The following is a 24,889-nucleotide window of genomic DNA, read 5'->3' as shown; positions in this document are numbered from 1 at the left end:
TTTTAATAGATTCATTACTCTGTATATATTTCGATTGTTATATATCTTCGTTCCAAGACGGCGGACGTAATATTAATTGAGAGAGTAATCATCATCCAATAAAATCCAATATCCAAAATAAATACTATTTAGTACTCAAGAGGGTTAGAGTCAAATAACAACATGCATGCATCCCACGTGATAGTGGCGCTTTTTCTCCAGAAGTCCCGTTCCGGGCGGCTGTGACAAAAGCCACTAAGCAAGAAATAAGAAATTATAGAATAGCGAGCAGCGAACGGCAACAAAACTAGCCAGGTAACGAACGAACTATATTGGACTATATTGGTAAAGTAAATTGGTAGCAACCACAACTATAGCCCAGACTCTCTGCAATTTTTCGCAATAGACGACAATCAATTCGAACAGGACTGACTGTAATAAGTTATCCGGTTCTGGGAATCTAACATCATGTTCACATCGATAGGATCCACCTTGAAATCAACCATGGATGGAGAAATGTTGGTAATGTTGCAATTTAATAAGTTCAATTCAAGATCCAAGGAATATAAGGAATACGATGATTATGAAGATGATTGGCAGGACACCATTGAAGAAACCATTCCTCGTAAAAGCATGCGAGGGAAATCTATAAATTTCATCACAAACAGCCAATCACAGACCACAACCACACTCTTTCCCTATACAGCCAAATCAATACATGCCCAGTACATCATATACATGATATCAATGTACCTGCAGCTTTTCATTTTTAGTCAAGATATACAACGATGGTTGGCTGACAAGCATGACTTATGCATTGCCGTACCATGGAACATTCAAACAACACCAGAGTCCTGCGCCACATGATTGCTTGCCTTTCTTGAATATTTGATCTAGATAAGCCAACCCACATAGGTATATTTAGAGTACTTCTCTTCACACTCGCTTCACACGGCAACCTTCAGGAATTGGTTAGATGCCTAGCCACCTTCATACCCACACAGAGGAAAATACACATCCTAATCAACATTGGTTTTGTCCTGCATAAGGGTATCCGAACTTTCATTCAAAGATCCATCTTTCTTAGGCCGAGGTTGCGATCGATCAAAGCTCCCTTGTCAAATTCCTTTCCATATTACCTTGATAAGCTGAGCCTCGGAATCAGGAAGGTCGTATCTTTTTACAATGGTTTCAATTCAAGCTTAAAAATACTGAAAAATCCGTAAATCTTTCAAAGTTTCGATTCAAGACAAAAACCGGGGAGCTGAAACGAAATTGAATATTTTTGCTAAGTAGGATTACCCCACGAGTATGCAGGACGGAGTAGATGGATTTGCTTACCCGACTGACTTTCTCCATTATTCCATTAATAAGTCCACCAGTCCGAAAAGTTACTCAATAGAGGTAGATGATTTGCTAATGTAAGCAGCTTGCTTGGTTGCCTTTATCCAGAGGCACAGAGTACCACCACAGTACGGAGTGCAGTATTAATACTCAATCGAAGGAAAACAAATGTCTTTGAGCGATACGATGTCAGAAGGATATCTGTCGAAAGACAACACACTCAAATCGTTCAATTCGAAGGCTTAGCACAAAGCTATAATAATCAAGAATACTATCAAACATCCATCATCACAAACCACCTAACGAAACGGTAAATCCTTCTACATAAAATCCACTCATCGCACCGCATCTTGTGGGTGCACAACTCCTTCGTAAAATTCCTTATTAATTCCATATCAAAACGGCACATCGCATTCTCCCCTACGCCTTGCAATTCATCCTGCAAGACTGTTTCAACTATGATCTTTGGGATTCGAATCAGTTGCTTTGCGGCGCATCGTTCGTAAGTTATCCGTGTGTGTCCTAGACAAACAACACGAACTGCCAAACCACATCATCAACTCATCCTCGCAACATTTATTGACGAAATGTCGATATATGTGCACAGGAAGGATACTTTGTGGACCTTGCACTTTAAAACTTTGAGTTTTTTGGCAGCGACTTGGAGGAGCTAGTGGCACGATATTTCAAATCCTAATCCTCTCAATCTTGGAAGTATAATGTTGGGATGGGGGTTGAAACTTAAGAAATGCTATTTCTAGAGCAAGAGAAAAGTACGCCTGGCTCTCCTTCAAAGATTTAACTGTGCCATCGCATCACCAGGTAAAATCGTTTCTTGACTCATCACGATCAAACGACATGAAACTCTTGTTTTTGATCCAGTTAAGTTTTCACTATCAAACGCGGGAAAATCCCACGTCAAATTGAAGCTTACATACATGTGATGTTTGTCCTCCCGACATATCGGTAATTCATGGCATTTTTGTTTGTGTCCCGTCTTACTTGGCTATTTTAATTCTCGTTCCAAGTGGCTTTGTAGAATTATTTTATATAGGTACTATTAATACCTACTGGCAAATTTGTCATCTGATATCACAAGTGGGATATATATACATATGTGCCTTTTGGTTTAAACGGCAAGGACTGTAGTCTGATTCGGAGTGTGGTAATGCTCAATTCAAGACAATTTTTTAGTAGTTTGATTCGTCTTTTTTGTTAATTTGCTGTCCTTAGAGTTGGAGACCTTAAAGTTGGACAAATAGCTGAAGTAAACTCCACATCTTTATCAATCACGATATTTTATTACTAACTAAAAACATTTGCGCTTTCATCTCTTCATCGATATTTCCTCCTTGGAACCACCAATCACAATTGAAAGGCTCATTCATGACAAATCTTATGTTCGTCCCATCCTTCTTTCCAACCGTAAGATTACTGCCAACTGTAAGACTACTTACTGGGCGCTTATTATATTATGCAATTCTCACCCAGACTAATAAGTAATAAGTAATAAGTAATACCATCCATCCCAACATATAAGTTAGTGATGAAAAATCCATCCTTCACTCCACATCACAATCAAGGCCGAACTAATTAATCCCATCTCCATCCATCACCAAAATAACAAACAGACAAACAAACCTCCAACCAAGCCACTACAACACAAGTCTCCCGATAGATACCTAACTAGGTAGGGTATTTCCACATCTAAACTCCCACGTGGAGACTTCGGACGCAAAGATCGCGCTATCCTACTCTACTTAAAGACCAATGAGGGAAATAGAAATAGAAACAGAAATAGAAATTGTTTTTTCCGGCTCCGATTTCGATCGATTATGGTATTAGATTAGTTCTAGTTCTAGTTCTGTATATAGGTAATAATTAAACTCTTACTTAACCTTACCTTACCTGGTACTAATAACTGACTGGTAAGGTAAGATCTTAAGTCGTTTTGTTGTGTTATCGAGTTATTATTCATTTGAGAAATTGGGAATTGGGAATTGGGAATTAGGAATCTTTTGGCTTGGAAGAATGTATTTCTTAGTGATTAGATGAGTTGATCTCAGATCAGATGACTGGAGATATTCAGAGATTTCTAGAGGCTTGGTGTGTGAGGTAGATTTTTTATATGTATGTAGATCTTATGTAGATGGAGGGAGGGAGAATTTTAGTTTGTGGTGGTTGTGTGAGTTTGACTTGGCTGATATTTTTTTTGTATAGGTAGGTTTAAGGGGTTGTTTTTGAGGTTTTTTTTTTTAGAGTAAATTGTATATTGACTATATTAAATATACTAAAGGTGTAAATATACTTATTATTGATTATTCGGCGGGAGTAGGTGAGGTGTGAAGATTTGGGATGGATGGATGGATGGATATATTAGAGGTTAAGGGTTGGGTTTATTTAGATGGATATTGATGAATTTTAGTATGTGGGTGGAGTGGATTGTAGTAAGAGGAGGTTGTTGTTGAGATGTTTGTTAATATACTGATATCAGGGCTTAGTAGAATGTTTTTGTCAGAGGATATTCGAATTCTAAGTAACTGAGCTTTCTGGCTTATATCGAATATAAATAAAAGTTATATCGACTATATTCAAAAACGACTACGGGATTGAATTTCTATCAGAAGAATTGGTTTTGATGGGGAGAGGAGAGAGGAAAGGGGAGAGGGAAGTTGAAGATATTATTGATATTGCTGAATAGAGATAATTGATGGAATGTATCAGAAGGTCCTTTTTGATGGGCGGGGTTTTTGTAGAGGGAAGGAGCGGGGTAGACGGGGTGAGAATTGGTGGTGGTAGAGCGGATGGGATGAAAACAATTTTCGGTATTGAGTGAGGGCTTGATATGGAAGTTAGAGTAAGAGGCAGTGGATTTTCACCAGACATGATTTTATTGCACGCCGCTAGTGAAAACCTACCCCAGAGCGGCTTCTGTTCTGGCATGGAACGAGGAAGTGCCGCGAACGCAAATTGCTGTTACGAAGTAACAGCTGATCTGTCTATACGAGCTTGGACCATGTGGAAAAGCAAGTAGATTCACATACAAAACTATATGACAATTGACTTATATGGTCTCCCCACCCTAAGCAAGCATAGACATCGAATCTGATCGAAAGCACGTGATCAAGGATTCCCACCGAGCCTAGGAATCCCACTATGGTGGGAAATATTCCCACCTTGATGGGACGATAGAGGGCAGTGGGATGCATAGTACGAAGGTCTATATAACTGGAAAGAGTTTTCTTATTGTAGAGCTTCGTGCTCAAGATCAATCATTTAGTATACTCTACTATTAGTTACGAATTGCATATCATTATTGTCATTACTTTAAGTCCCTGCTTGACGCCTAGTTATAAACCTACTTCGAGAGCCTAGAGCACTTCCACGTGATCTAGACGGCAAACCTCGTAACAAAAATAACCAAATATAAATTAACTGAAAAAAAAATTGAATTTAAATTGGATTTAAAAATAAATTATAATATTTGTTAAAAGGAATGACCTTACACAGGGAATAGTGGGAAGCTGATAGGGCAGAACTGAGGTAATATTGGTCTAGTGTATTAATCACTCTTTTTCTAAGTTCTATGGGAGTGCGAAGCTCTCCTACAGAGAGCTTCTCAATCTAGTCCTAATAGGACTAGTGCCCTGTGCACGTGCTACGCAGGAACCATTCACTTTAACAATATTTTTAATAATATTTTTCCTCGTAGAGAGATGAAAATACATATTGTTTTCTTGAAGAGAAGGGAAAAGAAGGAATGAAATAAATTAATAAAATTTAAGAGAATATAATACAATTCTCCTTGGGTTTCGGAGAGAAGAGAGTTGGATATGTTCTATATAGAGAATTATTCAAATTCTTCTTGATGAATATACTAGTAATCGAGGAATAATTGATGATTGTGACGGAAACCCCTGCTTTCCTCCCACCCTTATTATATAAGAAACCTCAGGTACATTAACCATGTCCACACATGATACGATTACTCGGGATTAGTATACGATTTAGGTGACCTGAGGATCAGACCCGGACAAGTACTAGGTATTAATGGTTATCGGTAAAGTAAGATCATTGGAGGGATAAATATGACTTCTTTTTGCCTAGCCATTGCGGCTAGGCCATTCATTTGTGTACATATAGAGTAGCTATCCCCATCTACAGGTGCTCTTCACCTGTAGATTCTAAGTTAAATACAATTGCTGGTCTATAAACACCCTTTTGGTCACAATGATATGAAAGAGAGTCTTGTAATAGTTTACACAGCCGTCAAAGTTGAAGTTCTGATTGGAAGCAGCCTCTTAGATAGCACGTCATCTCATCTAGTATTTGAATGACTAGCCACAGACGGGGACACCGATTAGATTCCCAGCGTCAAACCGAGTTATCATGATCGTCTCTATAGCAAAAGCTAGATCTGCCACTGCTTTATCCATGAGGATTGATTTGCAGAATGAAGTTTGATGGTAGCCAGAGTCGGCGGTAAGATATGCACATTTAGTAGTAAAGCCCTTCTATACTAGCAAGAACAAAATTGAGATTATTTTCGCTTGATAGGAGAATCTTTCAAGCACGTCTAGAAAAGATGCATGATAGGAAATATATTCACACCAACGAAGAAGATCATGGCATCATGGAAAATGCCGTACAGTACAAAGTATTTGATCTATTAGCAACAATAGATATCTTTCGAATAGCCTCACCTTAGCTAACCGAGACCTTGAGTATCTAAGCTTCTTCGCTCTTTCTGTACGTTCTTATAGAAACCATTGTTGGCTTTCAGCCCATAGGGTCATCAAATCCACAGTTCCTCTTCGTCCCAAAAGACCGCAATAAAAGCCATGAGAGGTCAGGAAAAGAATTCTCATGTACTTGTACAGAGTGTAAAAAAGCTCCAATACATCTTGTGGTATCTGGACTTAATGTTCTGGTTGAACAGATCTTTGAAAAGGATTTTAAACTTCCTATTTTGACTTCAAGTGGTGATATTCTCGTCTGATAAAGAAAGATGACTTCCAGAATATGTTCATGGACTGGTCAGCTCGCTCAGGGGAACTACAACTCTAAGCGCTCAATGTATATAAAACAAAAACCATCAATGAATGAAGATTCTGTTGCTACTGAAATAATAAAGAAACTACCTTGAAAGTCAAGTACAGATCACGTGTACTCCTTAAAAAACAGACAAACACGCATGGATGCAACCGAAAACAACTTCATCTCCGTCGCGTCCTCCCTCTTATTCTCACTACCGACGCTAATTCGAGGAAAATGCTATGTCATGCAAGAACTGTAGACATTGCACAGAATCTGGAGGAAAGCAGAAGAAAAATCAGACAGTGAGGGGCATGCATATCAAAATTTTCCGGAGCGGGGCCAATGCATGTACTCCGTACTAATTAATGCATGCATGTAGGCGGAAATCCGCCGTTGAGACCATAGATATTGTAAGCACTCTAAACTTCGATTTCAGCCTTCCAGGTGCTCACTCATGTTTTGTTGTCCGTCGTTTTAGATGTGAGAACTCTGATGAAGGGGCAACATGATCAGCTCTCTATTGGAGCCACAAAGCATGAATCTGTCTGAACTAATTTGAATAGGTCCACTCACCTTAACTCCTACCGTACGCAGACGGATTTGTATCCTCAAATAGACATACTGTGGTATTTATGTGGAACATTTTCATTCTTCACTGTCAAGGTGGCGGCTTTGGCGGGGTCTTTTTCCGAACGGTGGTATTAAACCCCGACAACCTCGGTATGATTTGCGTAAGGTGTACAAAAACATACTGATGTTTCCATATTCTTCTAACAGAAATATTACTAATATACATAAACTCACGCAATCGGGGACGGAGATGGTGATTCAATGGAGAAGATTCCCCTTGAAGGGCAGCGAATGGTAGAAGAATGTGAATACTAGTGTATCTCCGAAAGGTAGGTGGTTGTCTACTAGAATGAATCATGGATTGAGCTTGGATGAAGAAGACATTTCTAAGCAATCGTCATATCCAAGGAATTTCCAATCACAAAGACTGTTGACGTTTATATATCTTTATCCCACACAATTCCTCATTGCTACACTCTATCGACTTCTTTTTTTAACAATCTTACTTTACCACATTAAGAATATAATAAATAAAAACAGCAAACATGGTTCAAAACAAAGGTCTCATCTTCAAGCAAGTTCCTCAAGGATTTCCTATTGCAGGAAAGGACTTGGTAGTCGAGGCACGCGAATTTGACCTCGAGCAAGCACCACCAGCTGGAGGTGTCACAACCAAGAACTTATATGCCTCTTTCGATCCTTATCAACGTGGACGCATGAGGGCTGCGGAAGTCAAGTCTTACTCTCCAGCATTTCCACTGGGACAACCTATCAACAACAACACCGTTGCCAAAGTTATCAAGTCCGACAACCCTAAATTTCAACCAGGAGACCTTATCGTTGGTTTCATCTGGACTGAAGAGTACTCTGCTCTTCCAAAGCAGCTTGCAGATGGAGCAACAAAAATTGAGAACCCACATAACCTTGACGTAAAGCATTTCCTTGGAGCATTGGGCAGTAAGTTACTTCAATCACCATCACAACCACTGGCACAAATATACTAATGCATTTTCTTCAGTGCCCGGATTGACCGCCTACTCCTCTTTCTATGAAATTGGCAAGCCAGTTAAAGGCGAAACCATCTTCATCTCTTCCGCTTCGGGAGCTGTTGGACAACTTGTTGGACAACTTGCCAAGCACGAAGGTCTCAAGGTTATCGGATCCGTTGGATCTGACGACAAATTAGATTACATCATCAAGGATTTGAAATTCGATGGAGGCTTCAACTACAAGACCGAGAAAGCAGCAGATGCTCTCAAGCGCCTCGCACCAGATGGAATCGATATCTACTATGAGAATGTCGGAGGAGAACAATTAGAAGCGGCTATCAGTGCCATGAAAGATTTTGGCAGAATCGTCGCTTGTGGTATGATTAGCGAGTACAACAAAACTGAAGCCGAGAGATATCCTATCAAGAATTTGATGAACATCGTGGCAAAGAGACTCACTTTCAAAGGTTTTATTGTTGGTGATGCTAACATGGGCCCATTACATGCTAAGGCCAGAGATGAGAATGTTTCCAAGTGGTTGGCGGATGGAAGCTTCAAGGCTACTTTGTCTGTTACTGAAGGTATCGACAATAGTCCAGAGGGATTAATTGGTATGCTTCAAGGAAAGAACTTTGGAAAGGCGGTTCTTAAGATTGCTGATGCCGAGGTGAGTTTTATTTATTGAATTGTTGATGTCCAGTGCTAACTGATTCATAGTAAATATATATTATTCTGGATAAATACTAGAAAATAGCTGAAATTTTAATAAAAAGAAATAATATACCACAATATAATATTTTGGCATTCCTCAATCTTCTTAATTATTGTTCCACACAAGAGAAAGCCAGTGCTCGTAAAGTTTCGGGAAGCTATTCCTTCGTGTGTCAAGGTGTATTTGGTCTTCTCTCTGTGAATAAGTATTCATCCAACTACAAAAACCACAATTGATAGTCTGGCCAAACCACATCACATCTAACCTCAACAATTTGCTGCATTGCCATACTAAACCTACAACACGAGACTATTTTACATCAAAATTTCAGCGTCTACAATTCCAAAAATTTCTAAGGAGAAAAGTCCAGTAAAAGTCGATTAGTTCCTATCGACTTGACTTCTAGGTACTTCACTGTATGCCAGCCATCGCTAGAAATATAGACGCAACATTATCCCTAACACAAATAAATCCACACTCACGAATTTGACTACCTTTGCTGTCTTTTTAAATCTGACAGTAGTTATTAATCTGCCTGAATACCGCAATGATATGATTGATTTAAGTAAAACATCCATTGAATTCACGGCCAAGGCAAAGAAAGTTATGATTCTCGATACAGAAAACCCACAATCCATATATCCATACAAATCTTTACCGCTCGGACTACTCCCCACAACCCTAATTTATCTATCTACCCACCAAACTATCCACTAAAAATGGCCTTGAAAAATAAAAGTTTAGTGCTTGGCTACTTACTTCCTGTGTTATTCAATCACCTAAAAAAATGTGTATTTTGGTGTATGGCCAAAAAAGCAAATATCAGACATCGGTGGACTGGTATTGTTGAATGCCCGTTCTAGGAATCGAACCTAGGATCTCATCATTACTAGTGATGCGCTTTACCGCTAAGCCAAACGGGCGTTACTATTGTTGATTGGTGAAGATACTCTGAGTGTTTGTAAATTATATTCTAAGAAAATGTGGATGTGAATGTGGATGTGCATTATGTGTGTTCTGTTGTGAGGATCCACTATATCAGGGGAGGATGTTGATTTGTTTGATGTTGAGGTCATATGTGGATAATTGAATTGGGTTGAATTGGATGAACGAATTATTTATTGTTAAATTCTAATCTTGATTTCGAGGAAGTGAGGTCGCTGTTGTTAACGTTTGATGGGAGCGTTTGTTGGGGTTGATCACTTTTGCTGCTCTTGATGATCATTACATGCGTGTGTTGACATTTCGACTTATAAAAATTTCGGTGCAGAAGATCAAATTGTGAGGATGAGAAGGGCTCCAGGCTTGCATGCTGTTGTCTAGATCTTACTGGAAAGGAGAATCAGTAAACATCTAAGTTGATCATACCATATTGGATATCTTTCCCATCACATATCCTACTGTATCAGAGATTTACATACAGTGTTTGTGGGTTTGATTTATCAAAATTTCATTTTAGAACCACTCAATTTGTCCGTATTGTTCGCTTGTGACCTCGAGACTTATAAAGAAGGTTACAATACATCTTCATTAATCAACCTCAGCTCGCAACATTTACCTTCATCATCCAGCGTAAGTCGCAAAATCACTCCTATTATTCGGTCTTTGCAGTATCATGTACTCGAAGTTAGACACGTGCGGGCGGCCTGGTGTAAATCCTCGTATCACCTTAGAACTCCTGGGGATATGAGTCGATGAATTTGGAATATCAGATCGGTAGTTTGCTATATCCTCATATCTATTAGTTATCGCCCGCTGAGGACAGGGGAATCCTGAGTGTCTAGAGAGTAAATAATATTAATCGTTTCTAGTGGTACATCCCGTACACCTTTGGTAGATTTTAGGTATTGGACAGACTGCTGCGAGTGGCTAGTTGTCTAGCTTTACCAGCTCCCCGTGCCTCAATCTACCGTGCCTCAGTTCCTTCTGCCCAGCAACTCTGGCAACCGGGTAACTTCATCGTATGTGTTTGTTCAATATCAGAGATAGATTCGCATCTTCCGTGCCGTCGAATCCATAGAATCGAACAGTCCCGAAAGAACTACCTATCGCTAAGGTTCTTCCATCAACTGAACATGCCAATGCTTAGGCATGTACATCTGGTGTACGGTGCTTGAATTCAATTGTTTTTGAATCAAATACCACAAGCTCTTCATAGCCATGATAGACGACTAGTAGGTTGACATCAGGATTCGGATTGAAAGCCATGGCTGATGCGTGATAGTAAGTACCACCAAGGCTTTTCATTAGTCCTTGATCTTGAACAAGCTCACTACACTCAACTTCGTTGTATAAGCCGAATAGGAATACAGGAACTGCCTTGGAGCTAATTGCTATAATCTTTAGGCCCGGTGAGATAAGAACATTGGCTAGCAGCTAATAGATCGTTTTCGTCCTATTATGGTGATTTTCATTCCAAAACATCCGATCTTTCTGTCTTCGAACAAAGAACCATGAAATGAAATTCTCTGATGTTGCTACTATTAATCCATGGTTTTCAGGGGTAAATCGGAAGGCTATTATTCGACAGCCGAGCTTGAATGAACGCTTCGTCCCTCCTGTTTCGAAATCCCAAATCTGTCTCGAGGATATTCCCGAGGAAGCAATAAACTGATCTCTGGTCCCAAATGTGGGAAACTTCACTTTTTCACTATGATCGAAAGTAAATTTGACTCGACTTGATGTAGTATCTATATTGCTATCCGGCCGTAGATGACCTAACAGCAGACATATGTTCTCCATATGTAAGTGTGGTAAGACATAGCCAGTATCCGCTCAGTTAACTCCTCCTGTCTTTCAAGCGTGCCCAGAGGAAGTTCGTCTAAATGATTTTGCAAGAATGATTTAATATCCCCATCGTACCTAGAAGCAAATACTTATTAGTTGATTAGACTTTAACCAAACCTGAGATATCCCTTATCTAAAACCTGACTGTGACGACTTGTAATGAAGATCCGGATTGGATCGTGCCATTTGGTGCTGAAGGGTACGTAGAAAGTAGCCAACTGAATTAACAGCAACTCCATCTTTTTAAGAAAAAGTAGCAACATGCAAGATTTTTTGCTCTAGATGGTCGATAACATGACCAGCGAGAACGTATTTCCCTGATGCAGGATTCCTGCTCAGCCAGAATACTGGAGGTGCATCAGAGGAAGATTTTGCCAACCATCGAATGCTGGTCTCGAGATTAGCAACTTACACGAGCCTTAAAATTTTTGCATCCCTGATCACTATTTGATCATCTTCTGAAATATCGTGAATGCCCAATGTATATTAAGCCCTTGAACCTCGATGTGGAGTGGCTAGAAGGTACATCGTGTCAACTCGCTGAACAAGATCATGCATGGTTGAACTTTTGATAACCAGTAGGTACATCTAGATTAGTTAGTTTGTTGAAAAGTACTCCGGCAACCTCAGTTTACCTTTTTGATGACCAAGCTGCCCATGGTATGGCGGACAAAAAGAAGTTTTGTGTAAGAAAAATATGAATAGAATATTTGTGATCAATCTTGAAGATCCTACATTACTCCTGCGAATCTCTGGGCAAGTGTTGACTTCTCCTACCTGGCTACAGTAGAGATTGTGCGAAGTTGCTAACATCAAGCTCATTACCGTTTGTCTCTGCCCAGTCTGCTTTGAACCCGAGTGAAGAAATTTTGACATTCTTGAAGTCAGGGTCGTGAGGTAGCCCCTCCTTCGGCCAGTAATGACGTGCATCCTCTGATATCGACCATGCTTTCCTGGATCTAGCCCTCAAGCCGTGCACAAATATAAGATCTATCAAGGGCCCCTAGATATGTGAAGTAATTGAGCCCCAAGGGACCCTTGAGATTAGTTACTGTCTCGGAGGGGACTTTGTTAGTATGGCGAAACGACCCTCCTTTAAGCGCTCGATCAATGCAGTCTAGGCCATGATTACTAACGGGATGTTTCTGCAGCTATCGAGAGATGGTGAGTGCCAAATAGAAATGCCCTTTTCCTAAACGTCTATGGAGATACAATGTAGTGGTCACGAATAACCGATATCTTGAAACATCACTCTCTGTAATGGCATCTCCAATCGCCTTTTCATTGCGCATATGCTGTTGCACCATGGATGTGACGGTAACTAGCCTGGATTGCCGCCTTCACGATTTCCCTTACTTTATCATTGCCATTGTTGCCTTGGAAGGTTCCTAGACATACTGATGGCAAAGTCCTGCGTTTGCCAAAGAGAAATGGGTAATTTGTGTCACCACATGAAAAACAAGATATATGTTCTAGTGCTTTTCGATTTAGGTACGAGGTTAGAAATGCTCCATACACGGGCATTAGGACCAACCGATTATTGGCCGCGAATTCAATGCACCTTTCCATGCAGTTCATTCCTTGCAATAGGCCTGTCATATGAATTCATTTTACTCCAAACAATAAACTCTGAGGACGCTGGACTGAAATCGAGTATTCATTGAGTAACATCAATGTCGACCGGGAATCAAAAATCCTTTTACAACTTGCGCTTTCGAAATCAAAACCCAAGCCCAACATTGAAGGCCAAAGAACAAACTATCCTAGCCCCAGACACGAGAGAGAATTTCTTCCCTGTATTCGACATTCTTTCCGCCCCCTAAACGCTCAACCTAATCTCGAACATTTAAAATTCATTGCCAGATTCGGTCTTCCCTAATCATTGGAGTTTCATTGTGCGACTCAAGCTTGCTTGAACATTCGAATCTCCAGCCATATTCCATTGGTACAACCCCTCTATCACGTCTTTCTTGGAGCCATCCCATCATCTTCTAAGATACATGTATGTATACCTACCTAGCTATAGTTTATTCAAGGATGTGGCACATTTATACCTAGGTAGATGTTGAAACTTGGATAATGAAAGTGCCGATGTGATTACTATATAGCAGTCTATGTTGAATCCTGAGAATATCCCAGAGGACACGAAAGTTCAGTTCAAGAATTTAACTTATCAAGAACTAGCAACCCCCGGAGAGAGAAAAGGAAAAGAAGGGATGTTGAATGATATTGAAGTTCTTGAAGTTCGCCGAATGACTCCAGACTCGCTTACTAATCTAGCCCAAGTATTGGCTGCATGACAAGGCGCCGTTCCTCATAGCCTCGCCCCTCCTCGCGTAAAATAATAATTTATCTCTCTCGAACAACCTTTCGACATTTCCACCACTACACACCAAACCCGATTTCCTGGAGAATCTCTCAATGTTACGTCAACACCGGTAGCATTACCTACAGCTTCCAATCTGCACAATTATAAGTCATCATGTCTTCACGAGCAGGCACCGGCGCGCCAGCGCCCGATGATAAAATCACAGCCTTGAAAAAAGTCCTCTATGACGAGTGTTTTGAATCTTTCGAAGATAATCCTACTTTTTTCCAAGAAGATCTGTTCGAACTCAATGTCCTACCTAATGATGATGTGTCCATACTGCTGGCTGTCACCCAGGGGCTCACAAATGATAAGTTGTTCAAGGTGGTTCAGGATTCGCAAAGGGGCATCGGATGGAAATTGCGTACTCAAGAGGAAGCCAAGAAGTAGGACCTTTTTTTTCTGCCCTTTGCGCTCAATGTTGCGAAAAGCTCAAATCAGATTTACCCGCGCATGATATGTAGACAGTGCTAATGAATTCCCGAACAATAGTTACCGCAGTCTTTCCTCCGAGCAAGAAATTGTCTACGCGCTCATCGACGAAGCCGCCGAAGAGGGAATATGGACCAAAACCATTAAGGCGAGGTCTAACCTCCACGATGCCGTTTTCCGTACCGCCCTTAAGCACCTCGAAACGAAGCATTTGATTTCAGAGATGAAATCCGTGGAAAACCGTAATCGGAAAATGTACATCAAATCCAGCCTGCAACCTTCCGATCGAGCCACTGGTGGAGCATGGTATACCGATAATGAACTAGACGAGGAGTTTATCACGCAAATCTCGCACATCTTATTTGATCACATCCACAGAAAATCTTTCTACAAATCTAGTTCGGCGAGTTTGAAGAAGCCGAAAAAGGTTGTAGGGAGGAAGATGTCTGCGGATGAAGCTAAAGCGTTGAGAGACAAAGCCTTAGGAGGCCGAGTCAAAATTGAAGATACCACCGAAGACGATGCTGTGGATGGAGCCAGGAGACATTACGATGCATTATTACCTATGCCACCCGGCTACCAAGGATATCCGACCCTTAATGAACTCACCTCTTTCATTGAGAATTCCGGAGCTACGGCCATGACGCTGACTGCTCAAGACATTCAGCAATTGCTAGAGATTTTGATTTTCGATAATAAGATTGAGAAGGTTCTTGCGGGTCCGGAAGGTGTTTGCTATAGGGCTGTAAGGAAAGGATTTAGGGAGGATCAGGAAGGTGGCCCGTCTAGTGCTTTGACGGATGTTCCATGTGGACACTGTCCGGTTGCTGATCTCTGCGAGGAAGGTGGGCCCGTAGGACCAAGTACTTGCGAGTATTTTCAGACATGGTTGAATATTTAGGGGCAAAGATGGATATTCGGGATAGGATTCTGTTACATAGCATAGCGACGGCCGGCTTAGGAGTTAAGGAAAGATACCACAGACGGGATATAGAAAAGTTTCACGTGTCTAGTCACAAAAGCAGACATCACATTCAAAAGACAGAAGAATAATTTAGTAAATCCATTGCATTACTTTTCGTCACTTATCCGCCAGATAGCTAATCATAAATGAAGATTTGCCGACCGGTTTCGTGCTCAAAGACCACCTTTCACCGATACCCTCGCTAGAAAATGCATTTAAAGGACACCAGACTTGACAATGGTTGGCTTTTTGTTGTATTGAACCTTTCCACTGCCGGATCCGGTAGCCTCGAGAGCCTTGACGACCTTCAAGGAGTCATCGTCGACTTCACCGAAGACGACGTGCTTACCATCGAGCCAGCTGGTGACAACGGTGGTGATGAAGAATTGGGAGCCGTTGCTATATAGTTGTTAGTTGATTGAACTAAAATGAAGTCTTGCAGAAGGGGTTAAGGCTCACGTGTTTGGTCCAGCGTTGGCCATGGAGAGGAGACCTGGACGGGTGTGCTTTCGCTCGAAGTTCTCATCGGCGAACTTCTCACCGTAGATTGACTTTCCACCGGTACCCTGTATGGTTTTTAGTTTCGAGTCTTGTATAATATTTGCATCGATTATAGTAACGTACGTTGCCACGGGTGAAGTCACCTCCTTGAAGCATGAATTGGGGGATGATGCGGTGGAAGGCAGAACCCTCGTATCCGAAACCCTTCTCACCAGTGCAAAGAGCACGGAAGTTCTCTGCGGTCTTTGGGACTACATCGTCGTAGAGGGTGAAGTTGATTCTTCCAGATTGTTCTGCGATGGAGTAGGATGTCAGCTTAAGACACTAAGAGAGGGGTCAAAAGGTGGGGCTGAGATGACGACAATCAAAATAAACAAAAGACGTGTTTTCGAAGCTTAACAGAAGCTCAATGGGCTCAAAAGAGACACACCGTGCCACATTTTGATGAAAAACGATTGAGGTTATGATAGAATTGATGCAGAATGGATTAATGAAATGAAGATTGAATCACTTACCTTGAACGGTGGAGGTAGCCTTTCCGGAAGCGTCAAGGACTGGGCCTTTCTCAGGTAACATCGAAGAAACTAATGATTTGTTAGCTTCAATGTAGTTACTTTGATGAGTCTTTGATGCTAAGACATACGTTCTAATAGTCATGTTGGATTTGGAAGCGTGAAATTGTCTTGAAGAGATGGATTTGAAAGAGTTGTTGATGAAGGTCTTGCGAAGGAGGGGCAGCGAAGTGCTTTTCAAGCCAGAAGCAGTGCGGGGCACGAATAACATTTTTAGCGAAGTGGTTTAGAGCTTCCTGATTGGATAATTAGTGTTTCTGGTGGGGCAGTGTTGAAAAGTGAATGTGAGGCGTGGGAGGATTGTGTGAGGGTGGTAGACAATTAATTAATGGTGGTGGTGAGCAAGTGAGAGTGAGCGTATGCAGCGCACTATACGTACCGTACCGTACTAATACTAAAGCAAAATTAAAAAGGATCTTCTTCGGGTTTTGGGGCAAAAAGGATTGGTTAATTGAGTAGAAGGAAAGAGAAGGAATCTATCGGAAGGAGTGGTGGAGGGGAAAAGAAACAAGTAAAATGCAGGTGGGGTTGGTAAGGGTAAGCTTTCAGCAGAGGTAGGGATAGGAGGTGGTGGTACCAGGAAGGTACAGTACAATAATAAGTGAATTGATCGAGGGACTTTTATTTTGATATAAATACACACAATACTAATTAGATAAATAGAAGTAAATACCAAGTACAGTACCAGGTATATAAATAGAGACTATTTTAAATAAAACTTATCAATCAAATAGATATTCTTTCAGGGAAGAATATCTCTGCTTTCTTTCTAGATCCATCTCTGTTTTTCCCTTCTTTCTTTCTACATACCTAACTATTATTACATTTCAAGGGGAATCATCGAGGTTAATCCCAAGTCCCATTAAGTACTAGGTAGGTCTCTTGGGGACTGCATGTCAATGTCCCAGGGACGTATCATAACTTTGACTAAAGGGTAACCTCTCATAGCCTCTTTTCCAGATGCACGATATCATCATCTAATCCATATTCATTGGTGTTTTACAGCTGCTGAAAGGCGGTGATCTGAACCTACCCAGTCTAGAAGGATCGTTTGAAATGTACCTCTGCGGGAAATCCAATCAGGAGATGCCGCGCATTTGATTGAGTTGACATGACGCCTTCATGTATTCTTTACTCCGGTGGAGGGGAAGCAAAAATAGTATAGCCCCCCCAGACTCGAGAGACGGCAAAGCGGGCTACTTTGGAAAGCTCGATGACCCGATGCTCCAATCATTCAAAAGCGCGCAAAGGAATACGAAAAATATGGTTGACTTGCAGATCTTTGACCTGCAGGTTTGGTCGGGGTTTCTCAACAACGTACCTACGGAGTATCTTTGACTTGGTGAAGGATTCTCTCAATGAAGGGACACGGTAAAAGATACCATTGATTGGGAAGGAAGAGAAGATTGGCGAATACTGCCACTTGATTGTACAACGTTGTAGATGATCCCTATGAAGTAAAAAGTAACCTCCGCAGGCAGTATATTCTCAAGTCATTCTCTTTTTTCTTCGATTCTCTCGAAGCAGGGGTTCTTCACCGTTTGATTGCTTCTGCGATTTTGCCACAACCATTCTGGAGCTCAGAGCTCAGAACCCTCAGTATGATCGAGAGATCTTGATGGTCACAATAAAAATCTCGAAATACCAAGAAACTACCCAAGTGCTGTTACCCAGACCGTTTCCTACTCCATCCGAATCTACTTCTTTGACCCCTCCTGGGAAATCCTAAGAATGTCAAGTCAATGGTTCTGTCACGTGATTTCTCATTCACATCGAGGCTAGTGACTAACCTAGTGTGCGATCGGCCTTTCTTGAACACATGGGACACCTGCATCTCCATACAATCAGTACCCAGATAATCTCCCCCGCGTCTACAATTTCACATCATCCATCTTTTTTACCACCTAACCGTCGCCATGGATCTCGCCAGTTTGAAGGAGGCTGCGTCCAATTTGACCCTCTACGATTTGAAGGCTGGCGTGAGAAAGGTACAAAATGGTAAGGACTCAGTGTAGACAGCTGGCCGGTTTGGTGGTTTACTGATAATGTATAGCTGTGATGAATTATACCGAAATGGAGGCCAAAGTAAGAGAGGCGACAAATAATGAGCCATGGGGTGCTAGTTCCTCATGTTAGTGGCAACATCTGGTTATCTTTAATGTTTAGGCTGTCAATCCTAATGCGTTATTACAGTGATGCAGGAAATCGCGAATGGCACATATAACTAGTAGGTCATTCTCGTCAATTCCCAGTCAGCATACTAATTTTGTTCAAGTCAACTACTTAATGAGATTATGCCGATGATTTATAAGAGATTCACAGAGAAAGCTGCCGAAGAATGGAGACAAATATACAAAGGATTACAACTACTCGAATTTTTAATCAAGAATGGCTCCGAGCGTGTCATTGATGATGCGCGATCCCATTTGACGCTCCTCAAGATGCTACGCCAATTTCATTTCATCGATCAGAATGGCAAAGATCAAGGTGTTAATGTTAGAAACAGAGCCAAGGAACTGGCTGAATTACTTAGTGATGTAGACCGGATTCGGGCGGAGCGCAAGAAAGCACGAGCAACACGAAATAAATATACTGGAGTAGAAGGTGGAGCAGGAATAGGTGGTGGAATGTCCAGTTCCAGTAGATATGGAGGATTTGGAAGTGAGGAACAAGGTGGTTATGGTGGATATAGTGGAGGTGTATATGGAGATGGTGGCGGATTTGGGGGTCAGTCTAGCGATTTCCAAGATTCTGGTAATCATGGGGATTTTGGTGGAAGCAGCAGCCGCAGAGACAAGTTTGAGGAATATGATGAGTATGACGAGGGTGCAGCTCCTTCATCGTCGCGAAGACAGGCCGAGAGCTCCTCAGCATCATCCAATCGCAAAAGGGCTGGAACTGAGCGATCGACAAAAAAAGTCGAACCCCCCAAGAAGAAGGAGCCGGAAGTCGATTTGTTCTCTTTCGATGACCCAATACCCGTATCCACCCCGGCGGTTGCACCTGCAGCATCAAATAGTCTGGCCGATGATGATGACTTTGATGATTTTCAATCTGCGACTCCAGCACAACCGGCTGCCCCCGCTGCATTCTCTCCAATTTCACAGCCCACCGCTACTACCACTGTTAATACACAATACGCCGCACCTCAGCCAGTATCGGCACCAAAAGCAGCAAACTTGAGTGATATGGTTGGTTTCTCGTCGATTTCACCAGCAACAAGCACCAACAACACACCGGCCAACTATTCTGCATTTTCTCCACCTGCTATTGCTCAACAGCCACGTCCAATTCAAACAGGTTACCAAGGCACACAACCAAATTATTTCACGTCGGTTCAAGCCGCCAGCACACAATCTAAGCCTATGTCGGCAGCATCCTCCATCAAGTCGCCCACATCTGCTAAGTCATCTGGGGGAGATGCTTTCGGATCCCTGTGGTCTACTGCCAGCGCTGGTATCAAAAAGACAAGCACTCCCACGACTTCCGGCCCAGCATTAGGACAATTGGCCAAGGAGAAAGCAAGTGCAGGTATTTGGGGGGCATCATCTGCTGGATCGGCTCCTTCACAAACTTCACAATCTTCTCAAAAGCTAGGAAATGGATTAGATGATCTATTGGGTTGAAGAATGTATTTTGAGTTTGTATGGGCATATTTTTGCGGATGGACACACACATGGTTAGTAAGTATGCGGATGGGCGTTATTAGATACGATACTCGGGCGCATAAAATTTAGTCAGATTTCTATTCAATTTCATTTTGCATCAAAAACCCGAATTGCAGTTGAAGATAAGAGTTTTGATCACAAATATTTTGTTCGTTATACAAGTGTGTATTGAAAATGGAATTAAAACTTCCCGTCAGGCAAAAGATCTTACATTCCATGGGTTACTTTTAACACAGCGTATACATTTGGAATTACTACTCAGCGGTTAAGAAAGGCTAATTTTTCAAACTGTCATCGGAGAATTGTTTCCAAGCTGAAGTTTAAGGGGGATCAAATGCTTGTATGTATCTGTGCTCGTGTTTAAGCTTACGGGAGATGCTGGGAGGTGTAAGTTGGACCCCAAATTCCGGAGTGGACCGACTTCTGGACCCGTTTGCAATTTTCATTAATCCTGTCAGTTCCAGGATGTATTATCTAGCGGGAAATCTTTTTTGGGGTTTGTAGTTTGCTCGAAGGCAGTATCAGGAAATTTCTCGACAAGAAATTTGCCCTTGGAATTAATTTGTACCCTCACAGTCAGCATTAAGCGTTGCGCTGTCGATATATCCACACTTTCCGGTTAAGTGTGCTTCATTGATCTTACTTTACTCAGCAGCCAAAGCAAAAAAGACTAATCAACATTCTTGGCCTCCGACAATCACGAGTACAGTCTGGAACGCACTCACTTCACCTGTGAAAGTTGTCGTCAACGCATGTTGGTGTGATGACGTTTCATAAATGTTGAGTTTGCTGGTTTGATACATAATTTTATTCAAGAAAAACCATATGCTACGACGTCGTTTTTTTCTTTTCTGATATCATTATACCCGATCATGCACGAAGAAAAGATAGAGATGTATGTTGGGGATGAGCCAAAGCATATGCCAGTGGACACACTGCTACAAAAGTATGTCAATAAGCTACAGTCAACAGGCAATTGCTTTTTGGGTGCAAATGTCGAAGATGTCATGAAAGAAATCGAATTGCTTGAATATTATTATCCACCAAACAATAACTGCCCACCCTTCAGTCGCAAAATCTCCCCTTTAATAGACTTTCTTACCATTTGCGGCCCTGCCGTGGATATGATGATTCAATGTTATCCAGCTCCATCTACTTTAGTGTGGAGTGCAACAAAAACTTTGACAGAGGTATGTAAGCATAAAATCTAATTTTTTGAATATCTGTGCTAAAACACAACCAGATTGGACGCACCTCGATTCGTTATTATAAGCTAGTTTCGAAAATTCTATCGAAAATGGCCGGTATCGTGGACATCCCCGTTCACTATGAAGTTATATTTGGCAGCGATCCGCGAGTTTCTAAAGCTCTGGCGGACGTATATTTCGAGATTCTTATTTTCTTGGGAAGTGTTCGCGCGGCGTTATGCAAAGACAGTAGGTCTCCTTCAACTCCTGCAATTACGTTATCTGACCAGTTTAAGCATTTAAGCTTGAACGCACAGTTCTAAAGTCTCTTGATGCAGAGTTTACTAAGTATGTTCGACGGCTTTCGAAGGCTGTCAAAATATTTTCCCAGGAAGCTACACTCGCGTATGAACAGTATATGGAATTTTGTGCCGTGAAGCAACCACAGGCAAGTGAAAATGTCATCATGGGGATTTCCTTCCTTCCAGAGAACAAGGGTTCGTAAATCCGACTAAATGATTCGCAAAAACTACCGAAGCTAATGCTGATGAATAATCCAGATGCAGATATCAGAACACAAGTAATGACTTGGTTATACCCAGGTGATTATTATGAGAGTTTACATCAAGCTTGTGCCAAGAGATCCTCAAATACAGGTCAATGGCTTCTTACTGACACAAGCTTTCAAAATTGGCTGAACGGGCTGTCAGATTCGGTACTGTGGTGCTATGGCTCTCCAGGGTGTGGGAAAACGATTCTCAGTGCCACCGCTATTCAGTATTTACAGGATTATTATGGCTCCATTCCCACAATATACTTTCACTGCAGCTCAACAGACAAGTTAAAACAATCCCAGGAATCCATATATATCAGCCTTTTAGGTCAAATCACAGCACACGCAACCAGTATTCCACAGGCATTAATATCTGCATATCTCTTCGCTGAAAGATACGGACGATGTCGCATCTCCGTTGCCGACAGGATCCCGGAATTGCTCGCAGAAGTGCTTCGTGCCTTACCAGCACTTAACATCGTCATAGATGGACTTGACGAATGTGAATCCGAAGATATGCTAGGTATTTTGCGCCTGCTGAATGGTATTTCCCAAGATCGCAACTCTATCCGCCTTTTATTCTTCTCACGAGATATTCTTCCCTTGCGCAAAGAATTGGGCATTTTCCCTTCTGTCCACATCAATACGAATGCTGTTCAGTCAGATATTGAACAGTATTTAAGAGAGGCAATTGAGACTCTTCCTTGTACAGAATCTCACTTAAAACAGTATGTGTATAATGTGCTATCCCAAAAGGCGGCAGGCATGTTTCTATTCGCACGACTTGGAATGGAAACATTGCAAGCAACATTTAATACTCAGGATATGCTATCTTCACTGGACAAACTTCCTACCGGAATTTACAATGTGTACGGACAAATTCTGGAACGCTTAGCATCAAAACCATTTGCAAATCAATCTTTGGCACGTCGCATTTTCCATTGGGTATGTAGAACTTCAAGGCCTCTCAACTGGCTTGAATTACAGTGTGCTTTATCTTGGGACGAAGAAAGGACGATTTTTGATGGAAATATTGCGCCTTCCAAGGACTCGGTGCTAGAAGTTTGTTGTCCTTTGGTTGAGTATAGACCCGAATCCGACACGTTTAACCTTGGGCATTTATCAGTCTACGAATATCTTCACGATCGCTCGAATTCCATCTTGTTGTCGCCTCAAGCAGCTGGCTTTCTTCTCGAAGAGAAATACTCGCATCTTGGGCTAGCCCAAGCAACATTGACGTACCTAAGCAAATCTGGGATCGCCGAATCGATTAATCTAAACTCACAGCAATATCCTTTAGCAAAATATGCTACGGAAAATTGGTGCTATCATCTATCATTATCTGTGTACGACTTTAAACTTCATCGACAATACGAAAAGTTCGTTGCATCCGAAACTAGGAGATCGGCTTGGATTACAAGATCATTATTATCAGAAGATCTACCATTTCCCATGCATCGAATTGCAAAACTTCAAAGACTAGTTCAAACCTGGACAAACCAATCCGGTATCCTTGGAAAACAATCCGCGGAAGATTTGATGGATATTCAAAAAGCTTTGTTTCGTCTAGACGATTTCATACAATCACAACGTCGAGGAGGACCCGGTAGTATTAACGTTATCTCTAACTTTGAGAGATCCATGATCATCCGAGACTTGGCTAGGCTGTATACTATGAGTGGTCAAATAGATATGGGAGTTCGTGTTTTCGAGGAAGAGATTACAAAGACTGGAGGTACCAATTCAGGAAAAGCCTCAAAGGCGTGGCTACTAAATAGTCTTGGGATTCTCTACGATCAGCAAGGAAGATTTCGTCTCGCGGAAGCTATACAGCGTCAAGCTCTAGCCGTACAACTCCGGTAAATCTCAGTCATCTCTAAATCTACTATGCACTAACCATCTCTCTAGTTTCCTCCCCCACGACCACCTCGACATAATAATCACCATCAACGAACTCGGCCGCGTGTGTCGACACCTGCAAAAACATTCCGAAGCCGAATCCCTTCATCTCCGCGCCCTGCGTACTCTAGAACCCCTCTTCCCACCCACAGACCACCATATAATCTGGACCCAAAACGCACTCGCACGGTGCTACCGCTCTCCTCACCGCACCCCCTGTCTCCCCCAAGAAGCACTCGTCTTGCACACTCAAGCCTACAACTCCATGGTACGTACCCTGGGACCCCTCCATCCACACGCCATTTGGACTCTCTCCGACACAGCGCGCTGTCTTGCCCAACTAGGACGAGTAGACGAAGCATTTGAAGTTCGTACACGCGTTCTCGAGCAGAGGATGCAAGTTCATGGGTGTATGCATGCGGATACATTGTGGGCGATGAATTCGCTGGCGTTGTGTTATGAAGGGAGAGGAGAGATGGCGGAGGCCGCTTCTTGGCATTCCCGCGCTTATGAGGGGCAGGTGCAACTTTTTGGTGAGGGGCATGCTCATGCGAAATGGAGTTTGCTGGCTTTGGGTCGGACGGGGTTTTTGTGTTAGAGGGGTGGTGTGTGAGGTTGCTTTTGGTATACTCTTTGGGGGTTTGTTTCTTGGTTTTTGTTGGTTTGGTTTGGTCTTCTTTTGTTTTTTTATAGGGTTCTTTTTGGGTTTTGGAAGGTATGACGGCTTCGGAGGAGTGATTTTACTATACGCAGTAGAAATTGGGATTATTTGGGTTACGAGGCTTTTGATGAATCTTTTACGCACTCCTACTTCCTCTTGTTCTTCTTCTTCATCTATGAACAATATCTATTTAGTTTCTCGATTACAATCATGTCATAACCAACCATTGAAGTCTACTTTCGCTCGGTTCTCATCTCTCAATTTCTCTACCATGGTTCCAATCTGAATTTCACAAATCTAGGTGAGAGAGGGCGAGCGGGTCTCACACTTTTCTCAGTAAATGAAAATACTCACTTATTCAGCTCAAATGTAAGTTCTAACCCAGAAAAATACATACATACACAGTGACAAATCCTTTCTCCATAGTCTACTCCACCCCATCCCAACCCATCCCATCCCACTCCACAAGAATACATTACCTCTACCTCTCTAACCCAAACTCCACCTCCACCTCCACCTCAAACCTCAAACCTCTCACCCAAACCCAATATAAAATAAGCGCCCATTCAAACCTACACCCCACCCCCACCTTCAGTCCTCCCCCAAAACCAAAATCGTATTCTCTACAATAGGTAAGTTCTGTATACGTAATCTTCGGCATGTCAC

The 24,889-nt window shown here is 41.9% G+C and overlaps 8 protein-coding genes and 1 non-coding gene across 9 annotated transcripts; 6 read left to right on the top strand and 3 right to left on the bottom strand.

Annotated features, from left to right (window-relative positions):
* Positions 1–5,948: 5,948 nt before the first annotated feature.
* SS1G_06289 (predicted protein) lies at positions 5,949–6,322 on the top strand (the record flags this gene model as incomplete). Its single annotated transcript, XM_001593317.1, has 2 exons — positions 5,949–5,973; positions 6,087–6,322. The coding sequence occupies 2 exons, from the start codon at positions 5,949–5,951 to the stop codon at positions 6,320–6,322; spliced, it is 261 nt and encodes an 86-aa protein (XP_001593367.1).
* A 9-nt stretch (positions 6,323–6,331) lies between these two features.
* On the top strand, positions 6,332–6,869 carry SS1G_06288 (predicted protein; the record flags this gene model as incomplete). The annotated part of the gene is made up of 2 exons (XM_001593316.1): positions 6,332–6,399; positions 6,740–6,869. 2 exons carry the CDS (start codon positions 6,332–6,334, stop codon positions 6,867–6,869), a joined length of 198 nt encoding a protein of 65 aa, XP_001593366.1.
* Positions 6,870–7,475: 606 nt separating this feature from the next.
* SS1G_06287 (hypothetical protein) lies at positions 7,476–8,639 on the top strand (the record flags this gene model as incomplete). The annotated part of the gene is made up of 3 exons (XM_001593315.1): positions 7,476–7,887; positions 7,949–8,586; positions 8,637–8,639. The coding sequence occupies 3 exons, from the start codon at positions 7,476–7,478 to the stop codon at positions 8,637–8,639; spliced, it is 1,053 nt and encodes a 350-aa protein (XP_001593365.1).
* An 843-nt stretch (positions 8,640–9,482) lies between these two features.
* SS1G_14623 lies at positions 9,483–9,554 on the bottom strand. The gene has a single exon. It is a non-coding gene; the product is annotated as a tRNA-Thr (tRNA).
* Positions 9,555–10,716: 1,162 nt separating this feature from the next.
* On the bottom strand, positions 10,717–12,942 carry SS1G_06286 (hypothetical protein; the record flags this gene model as incomplete). Its single annotated transcript, XM_001593314.1, has 7 exons — positions 10,717–11,007; positions 11,113–11,281; positions 11,392–11,493; positions 11,564–11,610; positions 11,680–11,806; positions 12,204–12,421; positions 12,775–12,942. The coding sequence occupies 7 exons, from the start codon at positions 12,940–12,942 to the stop codon at positions 10,717–10,719; spliced, it is 1,122 nt and encodes a 373-aa protein (XP_001593364.1).
* A 958-nt stretch (positions 12,943–13,900) lies between these two features.
* On the top strand, positions 13,901–15,119 carry SS1G_06285 (hypothetical protein; the record flags this gene model as incomplete). The annotated part of the gene is made up of 2 exons (XM_001593313.1): positions 13,901–14,172; positions 14,279–15,119. 2 exons carry the CDS (start codon positions 13,901–13,903, stop codon positions 15,117–15,119), a joined length of 1,113 nt encoding a protein of 370 aa, XP_001593363.1.
* A 278-nt stretch (positions 15,120–15,397) lies between these two features.
* On the bottom strand, positions 15,398–16,259 carry SS1G_06284 (peptidyl-prolyl cis-trans isomerase; the record flags this gene model as incomplete). Its single annotated transcript, XM_001593312.1, has 4 exons — positions 15,398–15,581; positions 15,642–15,748; positions 15,807–15,976; positions 16,199–16,259. 4 exons carry the CDS (start codon positions 16,257–16,259, stop codon positions 15,398–15,400), a joined length of 522 nt encoding a protein of 173 aa, XP_001593362.1.
* Positions 16,260–18,171: 1,912 nt separating this feature from the next.
* Positions 18,172–19,881, top strand: SS1G_06283 (hypothetical protein; the record flags this gene model as incomplete). Its single annotated transcript, XM_001593311.1, has 4 exons — positions 18,172–18,253; positions 18,309–18,386; positions 18,449–18,482; positions 18,531–19,881. The coding sequence occupies 4 exons, from the start codon at positions 18,172–18,174 to the stop codon at positions 19,879–19,881; spliced, it is 1,545 nt and encodes a 514-aa protein (XP_001593361.1).
* Positions 19,882–21,220: 1,339 nt separating this feature from the next.
* Positions 21,221–24,160, top strand: SS1G_06282 (hypothetical protein; the record flags this gene model as incomplete). The annotated part of the gene is made up of 3 exons (XM_001593310.1): positions 21,221–21,359; positions 21,671–23,522; positions 23,572–24,160. 3 exons carry the CDS (start codon positions 21,221–21,223, stop codon positions 24,158–24,160), a joined length of 2,580 nt encoding a protein of 859 aa, XP_001593360.1.
* Positions 24,161–24,889: the final 729 nt, after the last annotated feature.

This window comes from Sclerotinia sclerotiorum, genomic scaffold, assembly GCF_000146945.2.
Source record: "Sclerotinia sclerotiorum 1980 UF-70 scaffold_7 genomic scaffold, whole genome shotgun sequence".
In the NCBI taxonomy this organism is placed as follows: domain Eukaryota; kingdom Fungi; phylum Ascomycota; class Leotiomycetes; order Helotiales; family Sclerotiniaceae; genus Sclerotinia; species Sclerotinia sclerotiorum.
The sequence above is the reverse complement of the archived record's forward strand: the minus strand, read 5'-3'. Positions and strand labels throughout refer to the sequence as shown.